At 39.7% G+C, this 24,717-nt stretch overlaps 1 protein-coding gene across 3 annotated transcripts in view; it reads right to left on the reverse strand.

The window, feature by feature from the left end:
* The window catches only part of TRIO (trio Rho guanine nucleotide exchange factor), a 246,887-nt gene that overhangs the window by 172,647 nt on the left and 49,523 nt on the right, over positions 1-24,717 (reverse strand). For all 3 annotated transcript variants that reach the window (XM_065667601.1, XM_065667600.1, XM_065667602.1), the window contains exon 2: positions 1,887-1,961. In XM_065667601.1, coding sequence (XP_065523673.1) covers positions 1,887-1,961 — 75 coding nt within the window. The remainder of the gene's footprint in view (positions 1-1,886; positions 1,962-24,717) is intronic.

The raw sequence follows: 24,717 nt of genomic DNA on the forward strand, positions 1-24,717 counted from the left end.
GAAATCAACACAGCCTTCATTTTTGGTGAAAAGAATTTCACTATCCAGTCTTAAATCAGATACCAAAATTGTGAATATTGAGTAAATAAGTCCCTAAGACCTGTATTTTTTTTTTTTAAATCAGCTGTGCTGAAAGCTTTTTTAAGTCTTTTTCAATAAATAACTCTCATTTCCTTTGTTCCTGATACTCCTGTGTCATACACAAACAGGAATGGTAAAAGCAACAACGTATGAGGCATCAGGTGGGAATTTCCTGTCTCACAATACTTTATCCAACAAAATCCCCTATTTGTCCTGGTTTAACAAAAACCTATGAAGCTACTACTTTCATTAGTAAGACTTCCAGTTTTACTCCTTTCTTTTTCTGTAACCCCCCCAGAGTACTGAGATCTCTCTATTTATGCCAAGATATGTCACATGAACAGCTGATCAACTCATGAGTCATCCAACATGAATCACTTCTGTCTAGTGCACATCACTAACACCAGTCTTGTCAATGGTCTCCAAATGGCACCAAAATCCAACAGGCCAAGTAGTGCAGTTTTTTCAGCAACTGCCTTTTTACCTAGTTTCAAAGGGATTCGGTAAAGCTAAATAGTGGGATGTTTGAAAAGCAGGACAACTTTTCAAGTCGTGTTTCCTCATATGAAACCAAGATAATTGCAGCTTGCAAGAAAATGCTCTCCTCATATAAGTATGTGTACAGATGTCAGAGTACCTGTACTTCAACAGACTTCAGTTTTAACTTAATAAAAAAAATGCATCCAAGATTCTATTCATACTTCATGCTTATATGAAGGCAAACCTTCATCAGCACTACAATTCTTAAGCATAAGCTCCTATACCACCAGGGAAATTTGCTCTGGCCAGTCTGTTATATCATTCATTACAGTTGTCAGGACCTTTGAAAAAACCCCAAACAAACAAAATACTTTTTTTTTTTTTTTTTGCTTTTCACCTCTGCTTGACTCAGCAGAGTGGACAGGATGAAGTACTGTGAACCACGTACTGTACTTGCAAGCATCAGCATCTATGCACAGCAAATCTCTAAGGAGTTGAATTTCAGGGATCATTTTGTGGTTTAATATTTACAGATAAGAGCTTTATTTTTGGAGTTCTTGACAAATTATTTAACAAAAAAAACCTTTCAAGTATGAGCCTGTCCTCTAAATCATCTGACACTAATAATACAGCAAAGGGAATTGTGTTTAATCCCAATATATTTGGAAGTACTTATTTCAGAAAGTCACAACAAAATGCAGTTCACAAGAATAAACACCTCAAGCCATCATTCTATCAAGTTACGTTACTTAGCAAGTAACTTAGTATGAAACTTAGCAGGAATATATTGCTATATTCATACATCTAAACTTCATTTTCAAATCCTCTGCTATTCCCCATTAAGCAACCCACTTCAAGGTATATGCTGGAGATAGCTAAAACTAGATGGTAACTCATTTCACCATGAACATAGTAAAATGCTTTAGAAGATATGCAATGAAATTAGACTTCCGTGACAGAGATATTTCTCCAGTGCTTCAGATAGGCCAGAAACAAAGCCATCTCTGTAAAGCAGAAATAAGAGAAGGAATACAACTATAATATGGCAGATTGTTCTACGTTGTTCTAAATAATGTTGTTGGATATGCAGACAGGAGATGACCAGGATGACAACAAGCAGTATGTTCCACATTCAACAAGATACTCATATTCTTTATTACACGTCTTTTCACAATACTCATGTTATGTTTGGGATAGTCAAATGGAATAGGTGCTACCTTAAGCCATCCACGACATTTGTAATGATATATAAAAGTACTTAAAATACCATTTTACATGCGACTAGCAACAGTCATGCATTCCACAACACAAGAAAACAACTGTACCTGAAAGGTATGCGACTTTTTCCTTTAGAATTGGCAATACTTCCATAGCCTTCATTTCATCATTTTTGCGAAACCCTGAAGAAAGGAAAACACAAGATAATTAGTCAGAAATTCAGACAAGGCCAGCTTCTACATTTAATGAATGCATTGTAAAACATTTACCTTTGGAATATAATCTGAAAGTCATGACTACAGGAATCAAGGTAATCTTACAATAAAAGGTTGAAAAAAGTAAACTAAACTTTTAAAAGATATTAATGAACAAGTCACTGCTTTGACTAGCTTATGACAAATTGCATGGTCTGCTAGAAAACCTTAGTAGAAAACAGGATACTGGAATTAGCCTTTTCAATCAGTAAATAAAAACTACCACTTGCAGTCTGTCGCTTTTAATTCGACTTTTACTTTATGTTCCAGCACAGACAAGTAGTATCAAGCTAATAACAGCAGGTACCTTTAGAATAATTACCAGTCAAAAAACTCCAGCCCAAACCCCAGCAAAACTAGACACAAGCAAAACCCCCTTGAATTTCCAGGCCTCCCAAAAAAACACTGCACAAAAACACCTACAAAAAATCCCCAACAATATTTACATGCAACTTTCCTCGTCACTTTCATAAGCAGAATTGGGAGATAAAGCTCTCAACTGTGTCTTTTCTGCTGCCTGACCAGAGCAGCATTTTGTAACAGACACCACATTTTGTCATGTTAACTCTACACACTCATGGAGTTTGAAAGGGTCCCCAAGGTGAGTGATTACAGTCAGTCTTGCAAAGCAGCACACCACCAGCTTGCCCCTCCTCCCTACTTCCATTACGTTTCTATGGCCAGATTCTAAACTTCTGCCTTCCTTAGTAAGTGAGATTTAGGGAGCTTTTTTATATTCTTTACGTTCCATATTAACCTGTACAATACAAAATTAGACCCTTTTGAGCCCATCTTGTTCATATTGCAAAAATTGGGTGGTTAGGTACCCACACTTCAACTAATTCTATGGTCCTTCCCACTCTCTCTGAATTCATGTGGGGTTTCTTTTTAAATCTCAATTCTGAGCGCAGTACTTCTTTTGTGGTAAGAGGGAAGTGCTCACTTCTCTATCACTATTGAAGCCCAGAAGTGCTGTTAAGTAAGACAGCCCAAATAGCTTGCTACAAAACAGTAGCTGTGTTCCTTAAAAGCAACAGTTTGAGCTATTTAGAAGGTGAAATAAGCTTCTTAAGTATTTATAGTTTCAGGGAAATCTTGCAAGACCAAGCTCATACACAAGTGTATAAGTGGAAGTTTAATCTAAAATACATTGTTCCTCCTCTGTGCCTCTAAAGACGGCAGCAGAAGCTGCCACTGATGCCCAGCAGGGAGGCCACCATTTCTCTTCCTCCTCAAAAATACCCAAATGTTTCACACCCTTTTGTCTCAGGCTCTGAGCTTGAAGAAAAGAGCTGTGCACTTCACAGCTAAAACCTCAAGGTGTCATCAAGTAATATAAGCAAGATTAATATATTTAACTTACATCACAGGTTTTCTCTTCCAGCCAGCAATACTGAGACTTCTGTGCCACTAGAATATCTAGTTATGGGCACTACCCTTCAAAATAGACCCAGGACACATAAAACAGAGCACTCAAGAGACAAAGATGGCCAGGTGTTTACATGTCATGAGCTCTGAGGAAGGACTAAACCAAACTACACTGTTTAGTCTAGGAGCTCTCAAAACACAGTCTACTGGTTGCAAAAGGAAGCTAGCTAGAATTACAGTGAGACGTTTACTTTAGGTGGCAGAAGTTTTGTAAAGGAGAAAAATGGATTATCCATGGCTAGGGAACTTTAAAAAATGCATTTACACAAGTATCTGTCAGCAACAGGTGCCTCCCATTCACTGTAACTGAAGTGTTTGCCCAGGACATTGTCTCAGCACACACAGATAGCAAACAAAATAAAACAACAAATCATAGAATCACAGAATACACGGGGCTGGAAAGGACCTCAAGATCATCTAGTTCCAACCCCCTTGCCATGGGCAGGGACATCTCACACCAAACTACGTCACCCAAGGCTCTGTCCAACCTGGCCTTGAGCACTGCCAGGGATGGAGCACTCACAACCTCCCTGGGCAACCCATTCCAGTGCCTCACTACCCTAACAGGAAAGAATTTCCTCCTTATATCCAATCTAAACTTCCCCTGTTTAAGTTTTAACCCATTACCCCTTGTCCTGTCACTACAGTCCCTACTGAATAGACTATCCGCAGCATCCCTATAGGCCCCCTTCAGATACTGGAAGGCTGCTATGAGGTCTCCACGCAGCCTTCTCTTCTCCAGGCTCAACAGCCCCAACTTCCTCAGCCTGTCTTCATACGGGAGGTGCTCCAGTGCCCTGATCATCCTCATGGCCCTCCTCTGGACTTGTTCCAGCAGTTCCATGTCCTTTTTATGTTTAGGACACCAGAACGGCACACAATACTCCAGGTGAGGTCTCACAAGAGCAGAGTAGAGGGGCAGGATCACCTCCTTCGACCTGCTGGTCACACTCCTTTTGATGCAGCCCAGGATACGGTTGGCTTTCTGGGCTGCAAGCGCACACTGCCAGCTCATGTTCATTTTCTCATCGGCCAACACCCCCAAGTCCTTCTCTGCAGGGCCGCTCTGAATCTCTTCTTTGCCCAGTCTGTAGCTGTGCCTGGGATTGCTCCGACCCAGGCGTAGGACCTTGCACTTGGCATGGTTGAACTTCATAAGGCAGGTATCAGCCCACCTCACAAGCATGTTGAGGTCCCTCTGGATGGCATCCCTTCCCTCCAGCGTATCAACCGGACCACACAGCTTGGTATCATCAGGAAACTTGCTGAGGGCGCACTCAATCCCACTGTCCATGTCACAGACAAAGATGTTAAACAGGACCGATCCCAACACCAATCCCTGAGGGACACCACTCGTTACTGGTCTCCAGATGGATGTTGAGCCATTGACCACAACTCTTTGCATGCAGCCATCCAGCCAGTTCTTTACCCACCGAGTGGTCCATCCGTCAAATTGATGTCTCTCCAATTCAGAGACAAGGATGTCATGTGGGACAGTGTCGCACACTTTGTACAAGTCCAGGTAGATGACATCAACTGCTTTACCCCTCTCCATGAGTTCAGAAGGCCCATCATAGAAGGCCACAAATTGGTCAGGCAGGATTTCCCCTTAGTGAAGCCATGCTGGCTGTCACCAAGCACCTTGTTGTTTTTCATGTGCCTTAGCATGCCGTCCAGGAGAATGTGTTCCAAGACTTTACCAGGCACAGAGGTGAGACTGACTGGTCTGTAATTCCCCGGGTCTTCCATTTTCCCCTTTTGAAAATGGGGGTTATATTTCCCTTTTTCCAGTCGTCAGGAACTTCACCTGACTGCCATGATTTTTCAAATATGAAAATCATCTTCCAGCCATTGATCAGTTTCCTGCTTTTTCATGAATACCATAAAGCAAAAACAAACCCCAATTTCGATATATGTTCTCAGAAGGGTTGACCAGGAAAACTGGTTCCTTGGGTAAGCATGCTGCATGAAGCATTTCTACGTGATGGACAATATTTTGCAGTCACACAGCAACTCCAGACTGACAAAACAGTGGACGTACAGAGCTATTTCGTTGACAGAAGTCTAAGATAGCTCAAAGGAATGCCTTGTATTATTCCTTCCTTTGGAGTACCGACTATGGGTTAACAACCTTTTACTTAAACTGCCTACAGTTTTATTCCTACTAAGTTTTCATTTAGTATGGGCTAAAGCTTAAAATAGGACTTCAACAAAAACCCTGGACTTAACTCATCTCAAAAGACAGCAAATACCTTTTTCCATCTTGAAATACTTGGGCTTTAGTTGTCTGCATATAGGCACATTTCCAGAGTTAAACTTTTTTTAACATGCTTTGAGCCACCCTAAGCTTAATGCCAATTTAGCATGCTCAGCTTTCATATCAGCCATGGCAACTCCTTTTCTTTACAGTAAATTTAGAGGTAGAAAACACTTTCTCCTCACCTAAAAAGCATGCAGAAACTAGTGCTGTTCTTTGCTATTTTAGCACAAAATTACCCAAGACACTGGTGTTTACCATAACTTGCTTGCTCAGATTTCTAAGCCTTTAAACTATTTCACCTCCGATGATGCGCAGTAGCTGCACATTTTACTTTGCCTGTGGCATATAAAAAGCAAGAAATATTTAGCTAACATTTCTTTGAGTATTAAGGGGCTGCTCAAGGTAAACACCCTAGTAAATATGTTAGGGCTTGGCTCGTGTTCTGGATCTGCATATCCTTCAGGCTGACTGCCTCGGATTATCATATTCCTGTTGCTCTGAACAGCCAATTTTCATTCCAGTTCTGCAGTGTTAAAGCTTAACTGAACTGAAAAGACTGTGGGGATTACAATTGATGAAAGAATGCTGGGGAGCAGAGAGGGTGAATACAGCAAGAAACAGAGCTCCAACAGAGCAATAATAACACAAAAAGCAGCAATAAAGCAGGTTTTAAGGGCTTGGGGTGGGTCCTCCCCTCCCTTTTTAAAGCCTTTCCACCACAGAACATTTGCTACTATGAGGATTTCATTAAAAAAAAAATAAATAAATTAAAAGGCATTTGCCGCACTCAAATGAAATGCCATAAATATCTGCACCAATCTCTCCCTGCACAGCTCCCAGCCTCCGCGCCAGCCGGCTGCATCACATGTTCCTGAGGGTGATGTCATCCTTTCCCGGCCGGCCGGCTGCAGCTCCTGCGCCGCGGTGCTGCGGCAGTGCCCGCAGCCCGGCACCCTCCACGCCGGCAGCAAGGCAGCCAGCAGAGGTGCCGGTGGCAGACCCGCTCCCGGTGGGGTGGGCTCAGTGGAGGATCACAACCCAAGCCTTCACTTGGCAAGCACGGACTTCAAGTGGGCTTTCATTCCTACGGCACACGCTTCTCTTTTCAAAGCACGATGTGTGTGCATGTATGGCACGTATTTGTGCTGCTCCTTTCACTATCCACGCCACCTAATAAAGCATTTTTATTTGAAAAGTGTGGGGGTTAATAATAAATCCTACACTAGTATCTTTTAAATACAATTTTAGTCTTAACCAGGAAAACCACCCTTGGTATTTTCAATACGTGTTAAAGGAATATTAATTTTACAGTTTTGCATTGTTAATAGGTAGTACATGCCCTTCTATTGTCTCATACATCATAGAGACACTTTTTCCTAACTACCAGTCAAGAGGAAAGAACATCACATTATGCTAATTAATATTCAACTTCAGTAGGTTAAGTAACACCTAAGTAGTCCATTTCAACTTAAGAGGGCTTCCCCCTGCCCCATGAAGCTTTCAGAATTACACAGTCCCCTGAATTATACACAGACTAAGAAGTCTGTTATTACAGAGTAGTTATTGAAATGTTCTATCACATGACTAAAGATCTTTAAAACATGCAGACAAGAAAGAAACAAAAGAAAGCCACCTAAACTTTTCATACAGATATCTGCACTGGAAAACAAAGATGTCTTTCCCATAAACACACCATCTCCTCTTTGCCCCCATAACTTCAGAGCCAGAAGACACCATCAGCAGCCAAATTTTAGAAATTACACTGTCTGTACTAACCCTTTTACTAACCTAGGTATTGCCCCTAGGTGGTTTTCGAAGCCCTTCATACAAATGGCCAGGAGAGCTCCCTCTCAGTTGGGCAGCAAGTGTCAAATCCCAGGGCAAAGACCTGGCTGCAGAGCTGCATGTCCATCTGCCCTGGACGACAAGATTAACCCAGTATAAGGGGCCACCTTCTGCCTGGAAATCAGAGCATTCCTTTACTTCTAGTGCTCCCCTGGCTAACCAACTTGCTGAAACTTCCCATGGACACTGAAGTATAGTAAACAAGTCACCTTTACAGCAGTAACAGAAACTGGGTACCCTGTATGATAAGTTCATACACCTAAAGCAAACACTGTGTTAGTCTAGGGCTGAGGCATCCTTCAGGCACAGGAAACAAGGTAACTCTGTTAATCATTTTGCACTGCAATGACCAGTAACTAGTCAGCCACACAGAGTGAGCAGACAAAATTGCATCCTTTAAGTTAATTACTCTATTACACAACTGTGATACAAAACGTTAGAAACAGCTTCTCCAAAGATGCACTGCTACCTCAGGAACATATAACTGTTACTTTGAAAGTATTTTCAGTGATATGCATTGTTCAGTTATAGCAACAAACACTGACTACTGAAACAGAAATTAAGACAGCAAAAGGACTCTGAAATTGAGGCTAAGATCAGCATTTCTTTGCTAGGAGGTTGATGAAGTACTTATCTATTGCTGTCACACAAAACTGACTTTAAACTTCTGAAATAAGGTTAGAACACCCACAGAAAGAGGAATGTTCTCAGCATGAAAACTTGCACCTTTAAGAGCACAACTGCTTTTCACCTGGCAACATGAAAACAAGACCTTTCCACAGCTGCAAACAAAACGAACCAGGCTCAACCCAGAGCACATCAATGCTTTAGGCTCCCTTTGGACTTCAGAAGAATGACTGCCTGTGTCATGTCATTGACAGCAAGCAAGTGCCTTATCTGCCAGGCTGCTTCCTCCAGAACTATCCTTCTAATCCCCACCTCTTCTTTGACAGATATCCCATCCCAAACTGGAGAAACCTCTTTCAGTGAGTTATTTTCCAACAGAGTACTCTCTTCGTTTCAAAGGACCTACTCCGATATGCTTCTGCTCAAATTCACACACTATGCTACGTTCTACAGGAAGAGGGGAAAAAGCCACATAGGAACTGTGACAGCCATACTCAGAACTGCCACATTAAAGTCCCAGCTCAGGTAATAAGGGAGCTGGGTAATAATCAGACTGATTTAGGTTAGTCATAAGTAGAAAGAACTATTTGCTAGAAGGCGAGAGGTAAAACAACTTCCGTGGGTGGGGATGAGACCATTTCCTAGCCAAGCAGCACTTTTCTGCATCTAGGTAAGGCAGCAGGAACTGTAAACAGCTCTGCACAACTCCTTGCATCCACTGGTCCCTTTGTGTTGATTTCGCTTCCCCTTGGAACAGACAGTCCCAAAACTTTAGCTAGTCAGCATTTAGGCAAAAAAAATCCAAGATGTTACAGTCTTTGGCATTTCTTCTGTTTCACAGCATGAGTGATACCAACTACACAACTGAAATCTGAACTATTCCTCCCTTTAATAGCAAAGCCATCCTAGCTACATTTCAAGAGAAAATGCTTCATAGTTAATTAAGTAAAAAGGACAAAAAAAAAAAGGTAGTAAAGAAGCCCACATATAATAAAATTTGTGCATTATTAGACTGATAAAGGTTTCATTATTTGCCTTTTTTCCTCCCCATATCACAACATGAGGACACTGACTTTAAATCCTGGAAATCCATTGGTTTATTCAACTTTCTTATCAGTCAACAACTGTATATGACAAACCTCAGCTGCAATTTAATTTATACACCACCTCCCAGTGTCCAGAAAGAGAAATGAGAATACAGAGCAGGCTCCTATTCTCCCATTTTGCCATGGAGACTTTTTCAAATACGACAGTGGGCAAATTTCTAAATATGCTATTTAAGCACAATAGGAGGAGATTCCCAAGCAGCCATTGTAAAACCTTTTACATCCTTACCCTGAAGTTACACAGAAACCAGGACAGATTGAGTAGAACCATTTCACTCTTTGCTTTGATCAGATTTGTAAAAAGTGATTGCTAAACTCCAGAAGTTCCTGGGTTTACAAATTAAATCAAACTACTGCGGTAAAGGTAGAGTAAGAAAACTGAAATGTCATAAATCAAAAAATTAAAAAAAAAAAAAAAAAAAAAACCCGCACTAATTGAGAATACAGCCCAAAAAGCTGGCAAAACAAAGCAAAAGCTAACTAAAGTTAGTGCATGTATAGGATTACTGATAGCTTTTCTTGATTTTAACTCAAGTATTTTAAGTGGCAATCTCAATTTTATGGTAGGCTTAACTATGAATTCATACTTTTGTACGCAAGTAAAAGATTCATAGAGCAATCAGAGTTGTCAATTCACCAACTGCACTGTTTCCGCTTCCCGTTATAGACATTGCCTGTATTCAGTGCTGCTCGGCAATCTCACTCTATCTTCCACATTTCAACAAAGCACGAGTATTCAGGAACATTATGGCAAGGACTGCAATTTTATTTTTTGTCTGAAGCTTCATGAGCTTGCAGATGACCAGTTTCAAATGGTATAATGGCAATTTATCTTAGTAACACTAAATTTTAGGTATGCCTGTCATGGCATCTTTAAGACCATGTATCTTTCTTTTAAGGAGCAAATAAGGAACTATCAGCAGATTCTTCTTCAACTGACAAACAGATCCACTGGGCAACATAGTAACCTTGGCATTCATCATTTATTCATTCACTTTTTCTTGGTCCAGATTCTAAAACCTCCAAGTGATTCCAACAAGGACACAGCTTAGAGGCATATAACCAGAGGGGCATGATTTCAGTGTTTTTCTAGCAGCCAAGGTCATGATCTTAAGCAAAGTATTTGTTGTAGCTAACAGCCATTAATTCAATGTTAAGAACCCAGTCCTGAATTTAAAGCAATACCAGGACTATGACATGAGTACACCTGACTCCCTTCAGCTCTGGCCATGCTCAAAATCAGAAAACATTACACCTTAAAACCCTCACTTTAATCACAACAGCTCACAGAATGACCCCCCACTTCCCATTTTGTTTTGCACACCATGCACTCTCCATACATGCTGCAGGCAATTGCACCACATCAGTACCGAGCTGGTATGCAGTGCTACCACATGGCAACCAGGACCTCACAGAAGGCTACAGCTGAGAAATTCACTTGCTATAAAAAAAAAAAAAAAAAAAAGAGATTCATTAGAAGGTTACTAGCTCTTTAAGATGCCCACATTTTTTATTTTTTTTTTTTTTGCATTTGTGCTAAGTGTAAGGTGTTCTCTCTTACTTATTTTTAACAGCTCTGTGGTATATCCTGACACCAGAATGCACCCCTCCTGTCTGTACATTATGGGGGGGAGCACAATGACATACAAAGGGGTGAGGGACAAGAAAAGGCTACTCGGTGTAGTTGTCAGCGAATACTCAAGCAAGATCAAATTCCCCAATGGAGTGACCATCCTTTTCGTGAAAGCTTACATACTCATCTATTCGTCACTTTAGAAAGAGCAGTTACTGGGAAACAAGCTATCTCAGGTTTGTACTGCAAAACTTGTTGAAGAGCTGCCTTAAGAACATAAGTTGAGGAACCCTCCAAATCCTAAATCACTGTTTAAAAATCTGCACTCTCGTTTTAATCAAGTAACAGGAACCTTACAGTTATCTATATTTTGTAGCTAAGTCCCTCCCAACCGGAATTCCCCTTTGATCCTATGAAATGTGCCAGCCAAAGTACAAACATCCATTTTTTAACTGGAACTTAACTGATCAGTTTCCCTTCTTTGAAGTGAGGGGAACTGTGCTCTTAAATTTATTTATCCATTTGGGATGTTCAATCTGTTCCTGCTGTCCTACCAATGCTGTTGCGAGTCCATTTATTTTGGTGGGAACTGCTTATCCATCCCTAGGGTGCTGCAATACTCCAACTCACCGACCTGCTGAGGTGGCAAACCTTCTTGTAGTGGTGCTCAAACACAGCAGCAGCACACTGCTTTCACTGCAGTCAAATACTTTCCCTGTTGATGTTTGCTACGGACACTCACGGCTGAATAGGCCTACACTATCAGGGCTATGAGAAGGGTACACAGCCTCCTATAAATAATTGGTCTAACATGCAGATGTTTTAGCAACAAGTCTATAAGCATTTTTACTTATTTTTCTGTTCAGAAAACACAGATCAAGTGAAAGGCAGTAGCTTCTAAATTCTGCGCAGCAACAGCTGGAACATAACATTTTAGATCATGTCCTTTGGCTCTTGTTCCAAACCACCATCTGGAGAAATCTCTTTCTACACTGAAATTGATGAAGACTGCAGCAAGGGCAGTAAAAATAAGCAAGTTAAAACAGACTGAAAATCTGCCTGCATTGTTTTATCCTGAGCAACAATGGGAAGAACTATTTCCATCAGTCCCGAAATCAATCAAATATACCAAAACCAGATTGCATATTCTTCAAAAGAAATTCTTTTTTGCAGCACAAAGTATCGTTTGGGGGCTTACTATCATTCATAGTCTTTAAAATTAGGCATTTACTGCCTTTTATTCTTTCCTTGTCTCCACCTTTTTTTCCAAACACACACAAATTTTCTCAACACTTTTGTCACCTTAGGAGATTCACATGCAAAAATTAAACTAGGTTACATATACACTTGGAGACATACGGGTTTTGTTGAACACTCCTTCCCTCCCCCTTTTCCTTTTTTTTTTCCACCACATTTTATATTCCTTCTGTGGCAGAACCACCAGTTTGCAACAAGATATATGTCAAATAACTGGATTTATGAACAGTGCTCATTCCTTCAAATTCCCATTTTATTAGTCTGCAGCTGTAAGGAGGTTGAGCTCCAAGAGCACCAAGACACAGGAAATGTAGGATGAACCCAAGCTTCTCTGCTACATTACAGTGCACATACAATAGATAAACGTGAGGAGGAAGGGGAAGATGCCTTCCTTCACCTTACATTGTAAAAACAGTCAAGTGCGTCTGGAGTCAAACAGGGAAAAAGAATCAACCAGAGCTTGTTTTACACTGCCCTTAGGTTCAGATGTGTGACTGTTAGAAACATTTAGAAGGAGACAAAGTTTTACATCAGAGCTTCTCCCTGTTCTCTTTTCATCTTCTTACCAAGCCAGTTTTATTTAAAACACTGATTAACATATGCTATGGCTAGAATGAGCCAACTGGAAAAAAAAAAAAAAAAAAAAAAGAGAAAAAGGAATAATGACCAGGAGTCCACAGGGAATTAAAGCTTGGGTATTTCACTTTTAATATGTGAGTGGTTGCTAACAGCAACCTATCTCCCTCCCTCCCTGCTTTTGAAAGGGAAAGCAAGATGAGAGTGAAATGACAAAAGAGACGAAGAGATGTCCAATACCCATCTCGTTTGCTCAAGGATTCCATTATAGCTTGAATTACTCTGAGCAGGTGCATGTGTATTCTTAACCCACAGGCTGTGCTCATGAAAAATCCAGGTTTAATACAATGGAAGGCAAGGAAAGCGAACGTGTGACTGCTCGGCTGAGGCAAAACGGAGCGATGCTCAGGCTGGGTGGCAGGGAAGCAGTGCAGCACAGCTTGAGCTGCACGCAAGTGGGTGACAGCATGGCTCCACAGCACACATTACATCATCAGCTTTGTGCAGGGCTGAGCCATCGCTCCGCTCGGGAGGAGCGCTGCCACATGCTGCATCCCTGGATCCTCCCCACCTTACGGAGGCAGAAATATAAGCAGTCCGAAATCACACAAACCTTCCTCTCCTCACCCTGCCCAAGATCCTCCCCATCTGATCCCTCTGGCAAATTTAATTAGAAACAAAAAGACCCTTTCCACACTTGCCTCTGCAAACGGATTTCACTCAAGAACCAACAGAAAAGATTTTGCAGATTGTCACAACTAAGAAAGGGAGGTTTCGTTCTTCACTTATCAAATTTGTTCTAGCAGATTACTTCCTTCAGATGACAAAGGCAAGTAGTCTGAATCTCATTAGAGCCACATTTAACACAGCTACCAAAGTACACAAATTTAACCTAAATCAGGGTTCCGTGTTCTCCATGAACTCCACTTACTCAGCTCCTTGCATGTTACTGTAACAAGAAGAAGATTAATATCTTGCCTTCATTTCCATCTACTTCTGTAAATTGATACACATCACTATAAATAGCAGCATTCACGACTCTGGTCAGAAGCATACTCCCGAACTCAGCACTCGAAACCAGGACAAAATCTCTTCACCAGCTCACCTGTCCTCAAGTCATAGGTAGATTAGTTTGAAAATTATCATTATTAAAGATATGTAGCATATGCAACAGTGAGATACATAAAACAAATCAAGCAGGTCCTAATGCTATTTAGGACAGAAGCCTATGGACATTCAGATATCCCACTGGTTGTTTCTATAGCGTTAATATTCACATACAGATTCAAAACACTGATACCTATTAAAATAGTATCAAATTTCTTTGGTAACAAGTTACCTGGAAGTAGGGGCACTGCATTATACTCAGAAGAGTGCTAATCAATCTTAAAAAAAAAAAAAAAAAATCACATAGGAAAATCTTGCTCATTTTACGGACCAAACTAGACAAAAGCTGTTTTAACTTGACTGTATCTCACCACTTCCTACTACTTGCCAGCACAATAAATCCAGTCAAATACTTGTGAGCTCCCGCTATTTCATGCTCAAATTTTTAACATTAAATCTATGGACCCCGATATGGTTGCCCTCATTAAAATAAGAAAGTGCAGACGGTTGCTTTCCTGTAGGCACAGGCAGTGATTATTCATCCATCAGCTTTATTCTTCAACCTTCTGAAGCATGGACAATACAAAGATGTTATATGCCCAAATATATCTAGCCATCCACCTCTGTAACACTACCTGCAAAATACCACCACTAGCAAATGTTTTCCATTTATTTCAACTGAGGGCATTCATCACACAGGCATGTTCTATCACCTCTGATCCACGCCTTTTAAGAACACACTCAGACATCACAAGCGTTATGGAGTATGGTGTAGATACCATCTGCAAATCAGGACGAAGACAATGACCCAAGTACTGTAAGTTTTAGTATTTTCATTAAGTTCACAAAATCAACCTAATTTACACTCAATTAAAATGGTTTTGGTGGCCTTCTACAACACTCACTACACAAAATTCTAAAGGCATATGATTTCCTGAAAGAGCTCTTTGAGACAACAATAGAAGCTAGCATTTTAATTGTATTAAAAAGCAGCAATGTATTTTGGCATGTATATAAATACATTACTTCAGATGTCTACAGTGTATTTTAAAAGCACTAGGTAAGACCTTAGCAATGCCTTTGCCTTCATGTCTTTGGTTCCTTTCATGATTAAAGATACACAAAGTTGTCTCTGAAGACTTTAAAACAAATTAGCAGTCCATAGGTATACTTCTAAATGACCCAGAAAGCTTAATTAGAAATATTAACCTCTGTAGAACAGTAACAAATGTGAAATTACATTTCTCTCTGGCTGTTTTCATCTTTATTTTATTATTCTCCTCCACTCCCTTACACCATCTCATCAGGTTAACACACAAGTTTATGGCAGCAGGACAGCACAGCAACAGTTTATACTTCATTTAGTTTGGCAAATATTTTTATTTTTACACATTATTAAACGAGAAGCATTCTCTACAGAAGTGCTTTTGGTATAGAGCCATGTTTGTTGTAGAAAAGTCATGCAGCAGCTTTCACATTTACTTTTGAGCTCCAATACCCTGACATCCCATTTAAACTGCAAAACTCTCTTATCTACCATTATTTGTAACAAAAACAAAAGCCCCTGAGAAATTAAGTCATGTCAGAGGTTTACTGTATCTTTTTAGCCTGGCAGCTATAGAAAGTTTGAACATGAAGTAGTATCATGCCCTTTTCCAGCACAAGTCATTTGGGTATTTGAAAGTATATAGGCAGATAATGGATGTATTCTGGACTGAGCACAAAGCAAAGTATGGCAAGTGTTACAGAGCATCCAGTCAGAAGACTTCAAGACCTGGACTGCAACTTCTCCATAAAAAGACTTCCCCAAAAGTTTTGATAGCTGATACATCACAACAGCCTACCTTCATGCTTCCCCAACTAAGCACAAGTGTGTATGACCAGCATCACTGAGTACATTTGACATACAAGCACATTCTTACTAAGTCCTTTATGCACACAGTTTTTATGTTATACGTTATCTCCACTCTCATGGGAGGACTAATTCTCTTTAGAAGTTACTTGACAGAATTGGAAGTACATACACATCAACTTGAGATGTCTTGAGACACTTTCCTCCAGCAGATACTCTAACTCAGCATACTTGTGTTCTCATGACGGCCAGAAGCAAGACTTAGTCCACTACCATATATAACTCAATTGTATACAAATTTATCACAGTTAGCTCAAATCAGTACATTTCCAAAGCCCACTTAGTTCTGAACTTGGTAACTAAGCACCAAACACAAACTCTATGGCTTGTAACACTTCAAAGTAGGAGCTGCAAGCAAGCTAGCAGGATATATTTCTGTCAGAATGCTAATACTATTTGCAGCAACAAAACTGCTCTGATTTCAAAGCAGAGTAAAAGTTGTTCTACCATCTCAACATCTGGGGAAAACAAACATGAAGTACTTGAGATTCATAAAAAGTAAAATTTTGAACCAACAGGACTTTATCACTTATGCTTTAAGAAACAATACATATGATGATGCTAAGGATCCAAGTTACAGCACTTTAACACATCTCTACCTGCACTCTTCATAGCTTTATTGTGAAGTAACTATTTTACAAAGAAATCTAATTTAAGAATCAAAGTCAACATACTAAAGTGTATTTGGATGTATGAGAAAAACACGAGTCCAAAAGGCTTCTCAAACATGGCCAGTATCAGAAGCCTAAGATGCCTACAAAGCAGCCTGTCACTGGCAGATGTGAGAATCCCATCCTTTTACATGGCCTGTTTTTGACTGCTTTGGGTAATTGACTGCCATTAAAACCACCAGATGTTTCTGAACTGCCATTCTTCAAGCTCTTGGTTCAATGACTTTCTATGAATATAAGTTCCCTAACCCTACTGGATCGTTATTTTTTTATCTTTACAATTTAAAGGATACTACTCCACATTAAAGATACCGGTGTTTAAAAATTTGACTTCCCACAAAGTACTGCAATTAAATGTGACAGTCAATTTTACTGCTATTTCCTACTTCTGTTTTGTTGAACTAAGGTTTGAAATAACTGATGGTTACCTTCACTATTTGCTTTGCAGTCTGCTTCTATCTTACCAGCACAGCACAGTGTTGTTACTTGTTAGCCTATCAGCACCTACCAACTGATTATAACTGAATTCAAAGCTTAAGTATATCAGGCTTTGTAACTCCTTCTATCAAACATATTAATGCAATATGATACAGTTAGGGTATGCAGGAAGTAACTACTGGCAGCCAGAGGACTAACCACAAAAATATACAGCAAAGTTGCTTGTAGTTACTTACGGTTTTTCAAAAAGAAGCCACTCCACATTAAGCATTAAGCCTTCAAAGTGCTAACTCAGAAGATTTTTTTTTTTTAATTTTCTAGTACAGACATGTGCAAACAGTTATTGGTAGCTTATGAAATGACTGCAGGAGATATGCATGTGTGCACACACATCACTATACATAGCAAAAAGCCAACGAGAAAGTACTGTCAAGTTCCATGCAACTGCACTATCAAGTGCACAGTCTAGTGAATATTCCCTTTTAGTGTCAGTGCCATCTTAAGCCAAAATTTTACAATAATTACCTAAAGCAGGCTGGGGATTCTTAGTTTAACTAACCACCACCATGTCAGTAGTCTAAGCAGAGACTCACATGCATTAAATCCTGCTTATCAATTATAGCCGTCCATTGACAAACTGGTGAAAAATAAAAAAGCTGAGGAAATAAGACATCTCCCCACTAAAATGGAAATTTCACCTGGGAGAAGAACATTTCAGGGAAGTTTCTCTTTTCGTGAGGAAAGAGAAAAATATATGGGAAAATTTCAATATAAGCAAAATTCTCCACAACCTCAAAAAAAGAAAGGCTATTAAAACTACTGTGCTCTATCAGGATGACACTCTCTTCACAAACACACAAGGCAGGCAAGTACACAGACTTCCACATATAAATTTTCATCAGGACAGACAGCTGAACTAAATACAAGGCAAGAGAAAACAACAATTTGTTCAAATCAAGCACACACAAACTTACACATGTAAGTCAAATATCTGTAACTCATTTTGCACAATTTGGTTATTGTTAAAAAAATTTAAGTTGAAATATTCATTTTTGCCTTCCTTAAGTGAAGACTGATCTACAGTTATGGGTCAACATCAAGGCACTCCATCCACATGGAGTATTCTATCGCTGAGTGAAATTCTGCAAGTTCTCTTCCAAAACCCAAGTTAAATTGGCCAACTTGTAAAGTACATAGAAAACAGTTCAATGATTGAAGTTGTGGAATAATCTTGAAAGGAGAGCCTGTATTTAGCCCAGAAAAAGCATTTAACTTCTTACTGAACTTCTAACAAAGTAGCTGCCTATGATTAACAGAAATCAATACATAACTCCACAAAATCAACTTACAGTGTGGACTTAAAAAAAAAGTCCCTTATGCTTAAACTTGAAATCAAAATACAAGAGAAAATATGACCTACTCATCCAATACATGCCTATTATATCTTCACACTTATAAAGTATAGTAGAACAGAAGCATGTAAGTGAAGACTAAGGGGCAACTCTAGTACCAGGGAGCTGATCCAGTTCTGAAACTCAAGCCCATCAAACACACTGAAGATGAGTTACATTATAAACCAGCTGCACCCATACATTTCTATTCAGGAATACCACACATTAGAAGCTCAGCTGTGAGCTGGAATTTTAACATACTGTGGCAAGCCCAAGCAAAGTTAACTGTATGTCATATGCCAGCTAGAATCTTAATTGGGAAAGACTTTTTTTTTTTAAGGGAAGTATCATGGAAACCCTGCATTACAACACAACCTAAATCAGACAAGAGCAGTTCTGGAAAGCTGATGGAGATTATGCATCAAATTACAAAAGACAGAGTTACTGCATTACACTAGTTAGCTACAATGCCATTACACTAGTCAGCTACAATGCCATCCTCTGAATTTTCACTCTCCAGAATAGCAGCTTCAGAGCAAGAAAACAACTGTGTTGCTACTAGCTTAAAGTCTAGTCTTTGAATGAATAGTTGCCAGGTGAGCAATGTTATTTTGACACAGGCAGCCATTAGCTTATCCGTGTACATCCTTATCTCCGGAATCATCATCTTTTACTTGGAAGTGCTATTCGCCCTGAACACACCACAGGCATCCCTTCTTTATAATGAGTTCAGTATCTGCATTTATGCTCCCTTCAGCAGATGACTAATATTACAAGCACACTATTTTGATTGACAACTAATACCATAGCTGCCATTATCACTTACATCATGCTAAAACATGAAGTGTTACCCACATGTATTTGGAGAGTAAAAGAATACAGAATTGCTTTGACACACTGTCAAGAAGCACTGTCAGTCTTCACCCACCACAGCTACGTTTTCTGTTTCTCCATTTTACAAGGTCATTAGCTAACAGAAGTAGAGAAGAGTCTACGATGTTATAGCTACACATCCAATTTAATGTTAAATATTATACAGTAACATGCCATTACAAGACAAAGTTCAAGAAATAGTCTAGTGACTTACCATTCAGGAGTATCAACACACCAGCTTTTTTGGTTGTATCCTGTTTATAAGAACACATTGTTCATACCCCAACATGCATGTTCTGCTGTCTGTGGCTAAAAGAATGGCTAAAGTAAATGATGCTTGGGAACAAGAGCAAATTAAATCCTTATCCTTTTATCAGAAAAAAAAAAAAAAAAATTCCAATTTCAAAAACTCAAACCTGAGTTCAAGACCCCATTGGATTTGGTATAGTTCCCATAACTGCTAGGTTTCCATCTTCTCCAAGAAGCTCTATTTTCAAGTCAAAACATTTTTCAACTAGTCTTGTTTGAGCAACCAGATGAAAAAAGGTACAATACACGTTCAATAACCAAGTCATCTTTGTCAATGCCTATCTTCTGCCTGTAGTTTCCTTGACTGTCAGTGTGCTTAACAGTTGCTCTGCCTGGATTTACTACCAAATAGGCTTTGACAATGATTGCTATTTAATCCTGTGTAATACCCAGATACAACTGTTCCCAGATCGGAGGACAGTCTGAAAAACACAGTCTCTTCCCCAGCTACATGCAAGTCTGGAGTCATGAACTAGAAATCTTGTTGCTGCAAAACTTGATAGAAAGGACCACTACTACAAATAAAAGCTATTAATCTTGTATATATTTGTCCACAACAAGCAAACAATTATAACCAAGGTTTCTAATTCCTTACTTAAAATTTCAGTTTAATAATTTGAACTTTTTAATGTTTGTATATTAGGCAATGACATTCCAGTAAAACTGAGTAACAGAGTTCACCACCTGAGAATCTGGACTTAAGTCACCCTTCATACAGTATGTTATGAACAAGAGAACCTGAAATATGCAATGTAATATAATTTAAAATAAACAGTCAACCTTCTTTCTGCCCAGTCATCTCATACAAGCCTGATTCAGTTGTAGAAGCTGAATACTAGCTGGACATCTGCAAGCAATTTTCAGTTGTTATTGCCACCTTCACAGCTGTCAACCTCAAGGGTCTGCAATTCAAATTTTTTTATTATTTTAATTAATTTTTGGGTAATCTGAAAACTCCATCCTGTGCTTTGTTTTAATGAATTCCACTATCCAATCATCATGGTACAACAAGAAGCATTTATTGCATAAAAAGCTTCAGTGTGCATGCAAATTTGCTAGCAAGGTTATCCCACATAAGTATGTAACAAAATACAGATTTCCTTAATCATGTCATCTCTGGTCATATTTACATGAACATTGACATCCCAGTTTCTGAAATGCTTATCCTCCCGAAGATGATATTGCCATGACCTAAATGAAAGTTGACATACACACTACCTTAGAAAATTAAAACTGAAGTGATATATTTAAAGTTTATCCTGATTTCTAAACCACCAGAACATCCTTTCCAAAACAAAACTTAAAAAACCCATATCAACACTCCAATATTCTGTCTAGCTACTACTCTTCAGATTTAAACAAATAACCTCAAGAATTATTAACAGTCTGATGAATTTATCATTTCAGTGTAATACATACCTACGATTTAGATAATGCTCTACACCAACAATTTAATTAAGAACAAACTAGGCATGAGTGAGCAACAGCTCCTGCCTACAGCACCAGATGATAAAATGTAAGATAAATTACAGTGGAGAAGAACAAAATATTCTGCTTCATTTTACCTTAAGATATCTAATGCTCCATTATTTCATCATATCTCATCAAAAAGCTAACGTACCTGAATAATAGTATGACGTATGGGTTTAGAATTCTTAATGTCAGCTACGAGTATGAGAGGTTACTCCACTCAGTTAAAAGAAACTGGTTCACTTGGGTTGGGTTGACAAAGACAAGATATTAGGAACAATATAAATATTTCAGTTTAACGGCCATTTTCCAAGACTGACTGGCAGTGTGTCACAGTAGCACAGGGCACACACATGCTAGCACAAGAAATCCAGGTCATAACTGGAGCATTTCTAGGCAAACTGACTCAATGCCTCTACTCCATGACAGCTCTGGCGAATTACCACGTCCTACCAGACTAAAGCTTAAACGTTATTCACAGGCCGTTGTCTTAACACTCACAGAAAAGCTGAATTCCAATTTGGCCACTGCATTGCTTAAATTACCCTGTTCACACCACGGAAAAAAGGAATATGTTTATTTGCTTTACATCAGACATTGCCACTTTGGTGCTTAAAGAAATCGAAGACATTTAGGACTATAACCCCAAATTAAGACAGTCCTTTTCCTCCCCCTGTAATCTGGAATATTACTCACTGCTACTCTGGACAAGAAGCATTTGGGCAGACAGAGATTCCAGCTCCCTATTAGCATCGGTCTTCCGCAGACTTGTTTAACAACTTGTACAGCAAAACTACGTAATTTCCAGATTTCTGCATACATTTGCCAATACTTTACAAGCCTTGCCTTTTGTTTCCAGGACTTGCAAACAAAGCAGCATGATTTTGTTAAAACAGCTAAGAGCAGGTTAAATCATAAAAAAAAAAGTGAGTGATATGACTAAGAAAAGCTTTTTTAAAGCAAATTGAGAATGACAGGATCCTCTTCCTGTTTTGCCTGTGCTCACCATGTAACATGCATCAGGGAGGCATTCCACATTAGAAAGTGTGCCACTGACAGCTATACAAATGTGAAGATATTTGACCTCTGTCACAGCAAGCACATCAACCTGCAGCGCTGATATACCTTTTCCAACTGACCTAGCACATGAGCTGTCCTAGTTGAGGACCAACACAATTCCATGTCAGTCAGCTACACAAAATTACTAACCCCCCTTGTTGTTCCTTCAGGAAATGAGAGAACAAAGAAAACCAACAAGGAATCTCTTTTAGCCATTTCCAGACAACATGCCTCTAACATGACTCAGGCACTTGAAAGAGTGTTTTACCATGAAACACTGCTCCATACATCAGCAATTACTTCAGTAAGACTATGCCAACTATGTAAGCAATTCAACTTTTAACAGGATGCCAGGGCTTATTGCTGAATATGAATGCAGCTCACTGTGACAGGCCAGTAAGTATCTATGTAGCACTACATAGCACCGGCCTCGCCAACATCATGTGGGCAAACCTATCAAAGAAACAATTATCCCCCAAAGAATTGCAGTGGAGGGAGACAGTCTATACACACTACCCAACTCCAAGCTAAACAGGCGCTACATAGGGAACTCTTTCATTCGTAACTGCAGGCACATTTGGGCCAGGCCTGCAACTGTTGACTTCTCCCCAGCAACTGCCTGGCACAGCCCTGGTGCTCCCACCATGAGGACAGGGAGGATGGAGTCCAGCTGCGCCTGCCTGTAAGCCCAAGACACCACCACCACCACTTGCTCCTCAGTGCACCAAGGCACCCTGCAAATGTACAAACCGATGCTGTTTTAAACAGCCTACATACCTACAGAAAGCAAAAGCACACATGGTAGAATAAGAAAGTTATAAATTGACATCTGTCCTCATTTTCTGTACCCTTTCATACAACCATGTCCCATGGGCATTTTCTATTTTTTCTTGAAGTATCACTGCAGGATTAAATTCATGGAATTAGAACTTAAAGCTCATTTTTTTCCTAATTAGATTTTAAATCATTCTTCTTAGTTTACATGAGTACTTGAGAGAGCTGGATTTTGGAGTATGGGGTAAACTATTCACTAGTCATGGAAGCAATTTTCATTCTCAAGTCTTTTTTAATATTAAGCCTTATTTAAATTTAATTGTCAGTATATTCTTGCTCAAAACCCCAATACATTATTCCAGTGTTGGCGTACCTGAAAATCAATTATAACTCATAGTACTACACATCTCATGCTTCACCTTAGGAAAATTCTTCACACTTAATTTTCAGGCAATTTGCAAAGTTAACTTCACAGAGGCCTACATGCATAAAGCCACCCAAATTCCACCAGAGCCGTGATGTTGCCAGAGTTTGGGATTTTCAGTTCGCATTTGTCACAACCATTAACTGCAGTTTTAGTATTCTGCTCACAGAGCTCATGTTTACGCATCAGACTTTAGTAGCTTAAACTTGCAAAGTTAACTGGGATAGTCTTAAAGACACTTGCCTTTAACGAAACATGATACTTAGATTTATGCCTTCACCTACAGTTCTTCTCTGCAATACAAGAATTCTCTGACATAACACACAGTTCATGATTTCCTCTTCACCTGCATCAGAAATTACACTGCATTTCTTTCTTAAGATAGTTTCCTTTTGCCAGGAGCAGTCCTGCAGCAGTGTCTATGATGCCAGTGTAGAAGTGAGTTCCCTATTCTGCCTTAGTTTTCTGAGTGAGAGATTTTCTTCACTCATCCAACTGTAGAAACAAAATTTTAACATCAGCCAGTACTTTACACTGCCCTTATAGCTATCTTTAGACCTGTATTTAACCAACTATACTTTAAGGTCTTCAGATGCTAGTGCACATTTAGATTCTCTCTGCACCCTTTAAGTGAATGGAAGCCTGTAATTTGAAACAAGAAATCGAAAATTTCTCAGGTAAGTACTACAAGGACACCTGAAACATTTTAGGGCCCTGAAAGAACAAGAAGCTCCTGCTGGCTCTGCGCAACTTGGATCCTAGCTCCAAATACAGAATGGCTCAGACTGGAAGTAACCTCGGGAGGCCCACTGTACAATCTCCTGCTCAAAACAGGGTCAGCTCTGAGGTCAGACCAGGTGCCTCAGGGTTTAACCCAGTTGGGTCTCAGAAAATTCTGAGGGTCATATCCCACAGCCCCTCTGGGCAAAATTTTCCAATGCTTAATTATCCTCATAGTGAAAATGAGGGTACAGTGTCTCCACCAGGTCGCTGATCAAGATGTGAGACAGAACAGGGTGCAGAATAGAGAAACTCCACCTGGAGCAGGCACAGAATTAATCATTAACCACTACCCTCCGAGCCTGCAGATTTAGGAAGTTTTTCATTCAACAAGCAGCCCGCCTACCTATGTCAGTGTCCTGACTTGAATACAAGGTCACTGCTGTGGCGAGATCATGCCAAAAGCCTTGTTAGAATCACAGTAAATCATATCCACTGCTCTCTCTGCCTTATCCCAGTCTGACAGACCCAGTCATTTCACAACAGAGGGTGACTGGGTTGGTCAGATGACTTTGCTTTGGCAGACATATGATGGCTATTTCCAGTCAACAACAGCACCTTCACATGCCCACAACTGATTTCAAAGTAGACTTCGTTTATGATTTTTCTATGGACCAAAGTGAAGCTGACCAGCCTATAGCTCCTTGGGTAATGGTTCTTGCCCTTTTTGAAGACATGTGAAGCATTTACTGTTCTCCAGTCATTGAGAAACTTCTCTGGTCACTGTGACCTTCTGAAGATGACTGTGCGGCTATTCTAATGTGAAGCAGATCTCTCAGCACCCTTGGATGCAGCCCACCTGAT

Source organism: Lathamus discolor, chromosome 2 (assembly GCF_037157495.1).
Source record: "Lathamus discolor isolate bLatDis1 chromosome 2, bLatDis1.hap1, whole genome shotgun sequence".
NCBI lineage: Eukaryota > Metazoa > Chordata > Aves > Psittaciformes > Psittacidae > Lathamus > Lathamus discolor.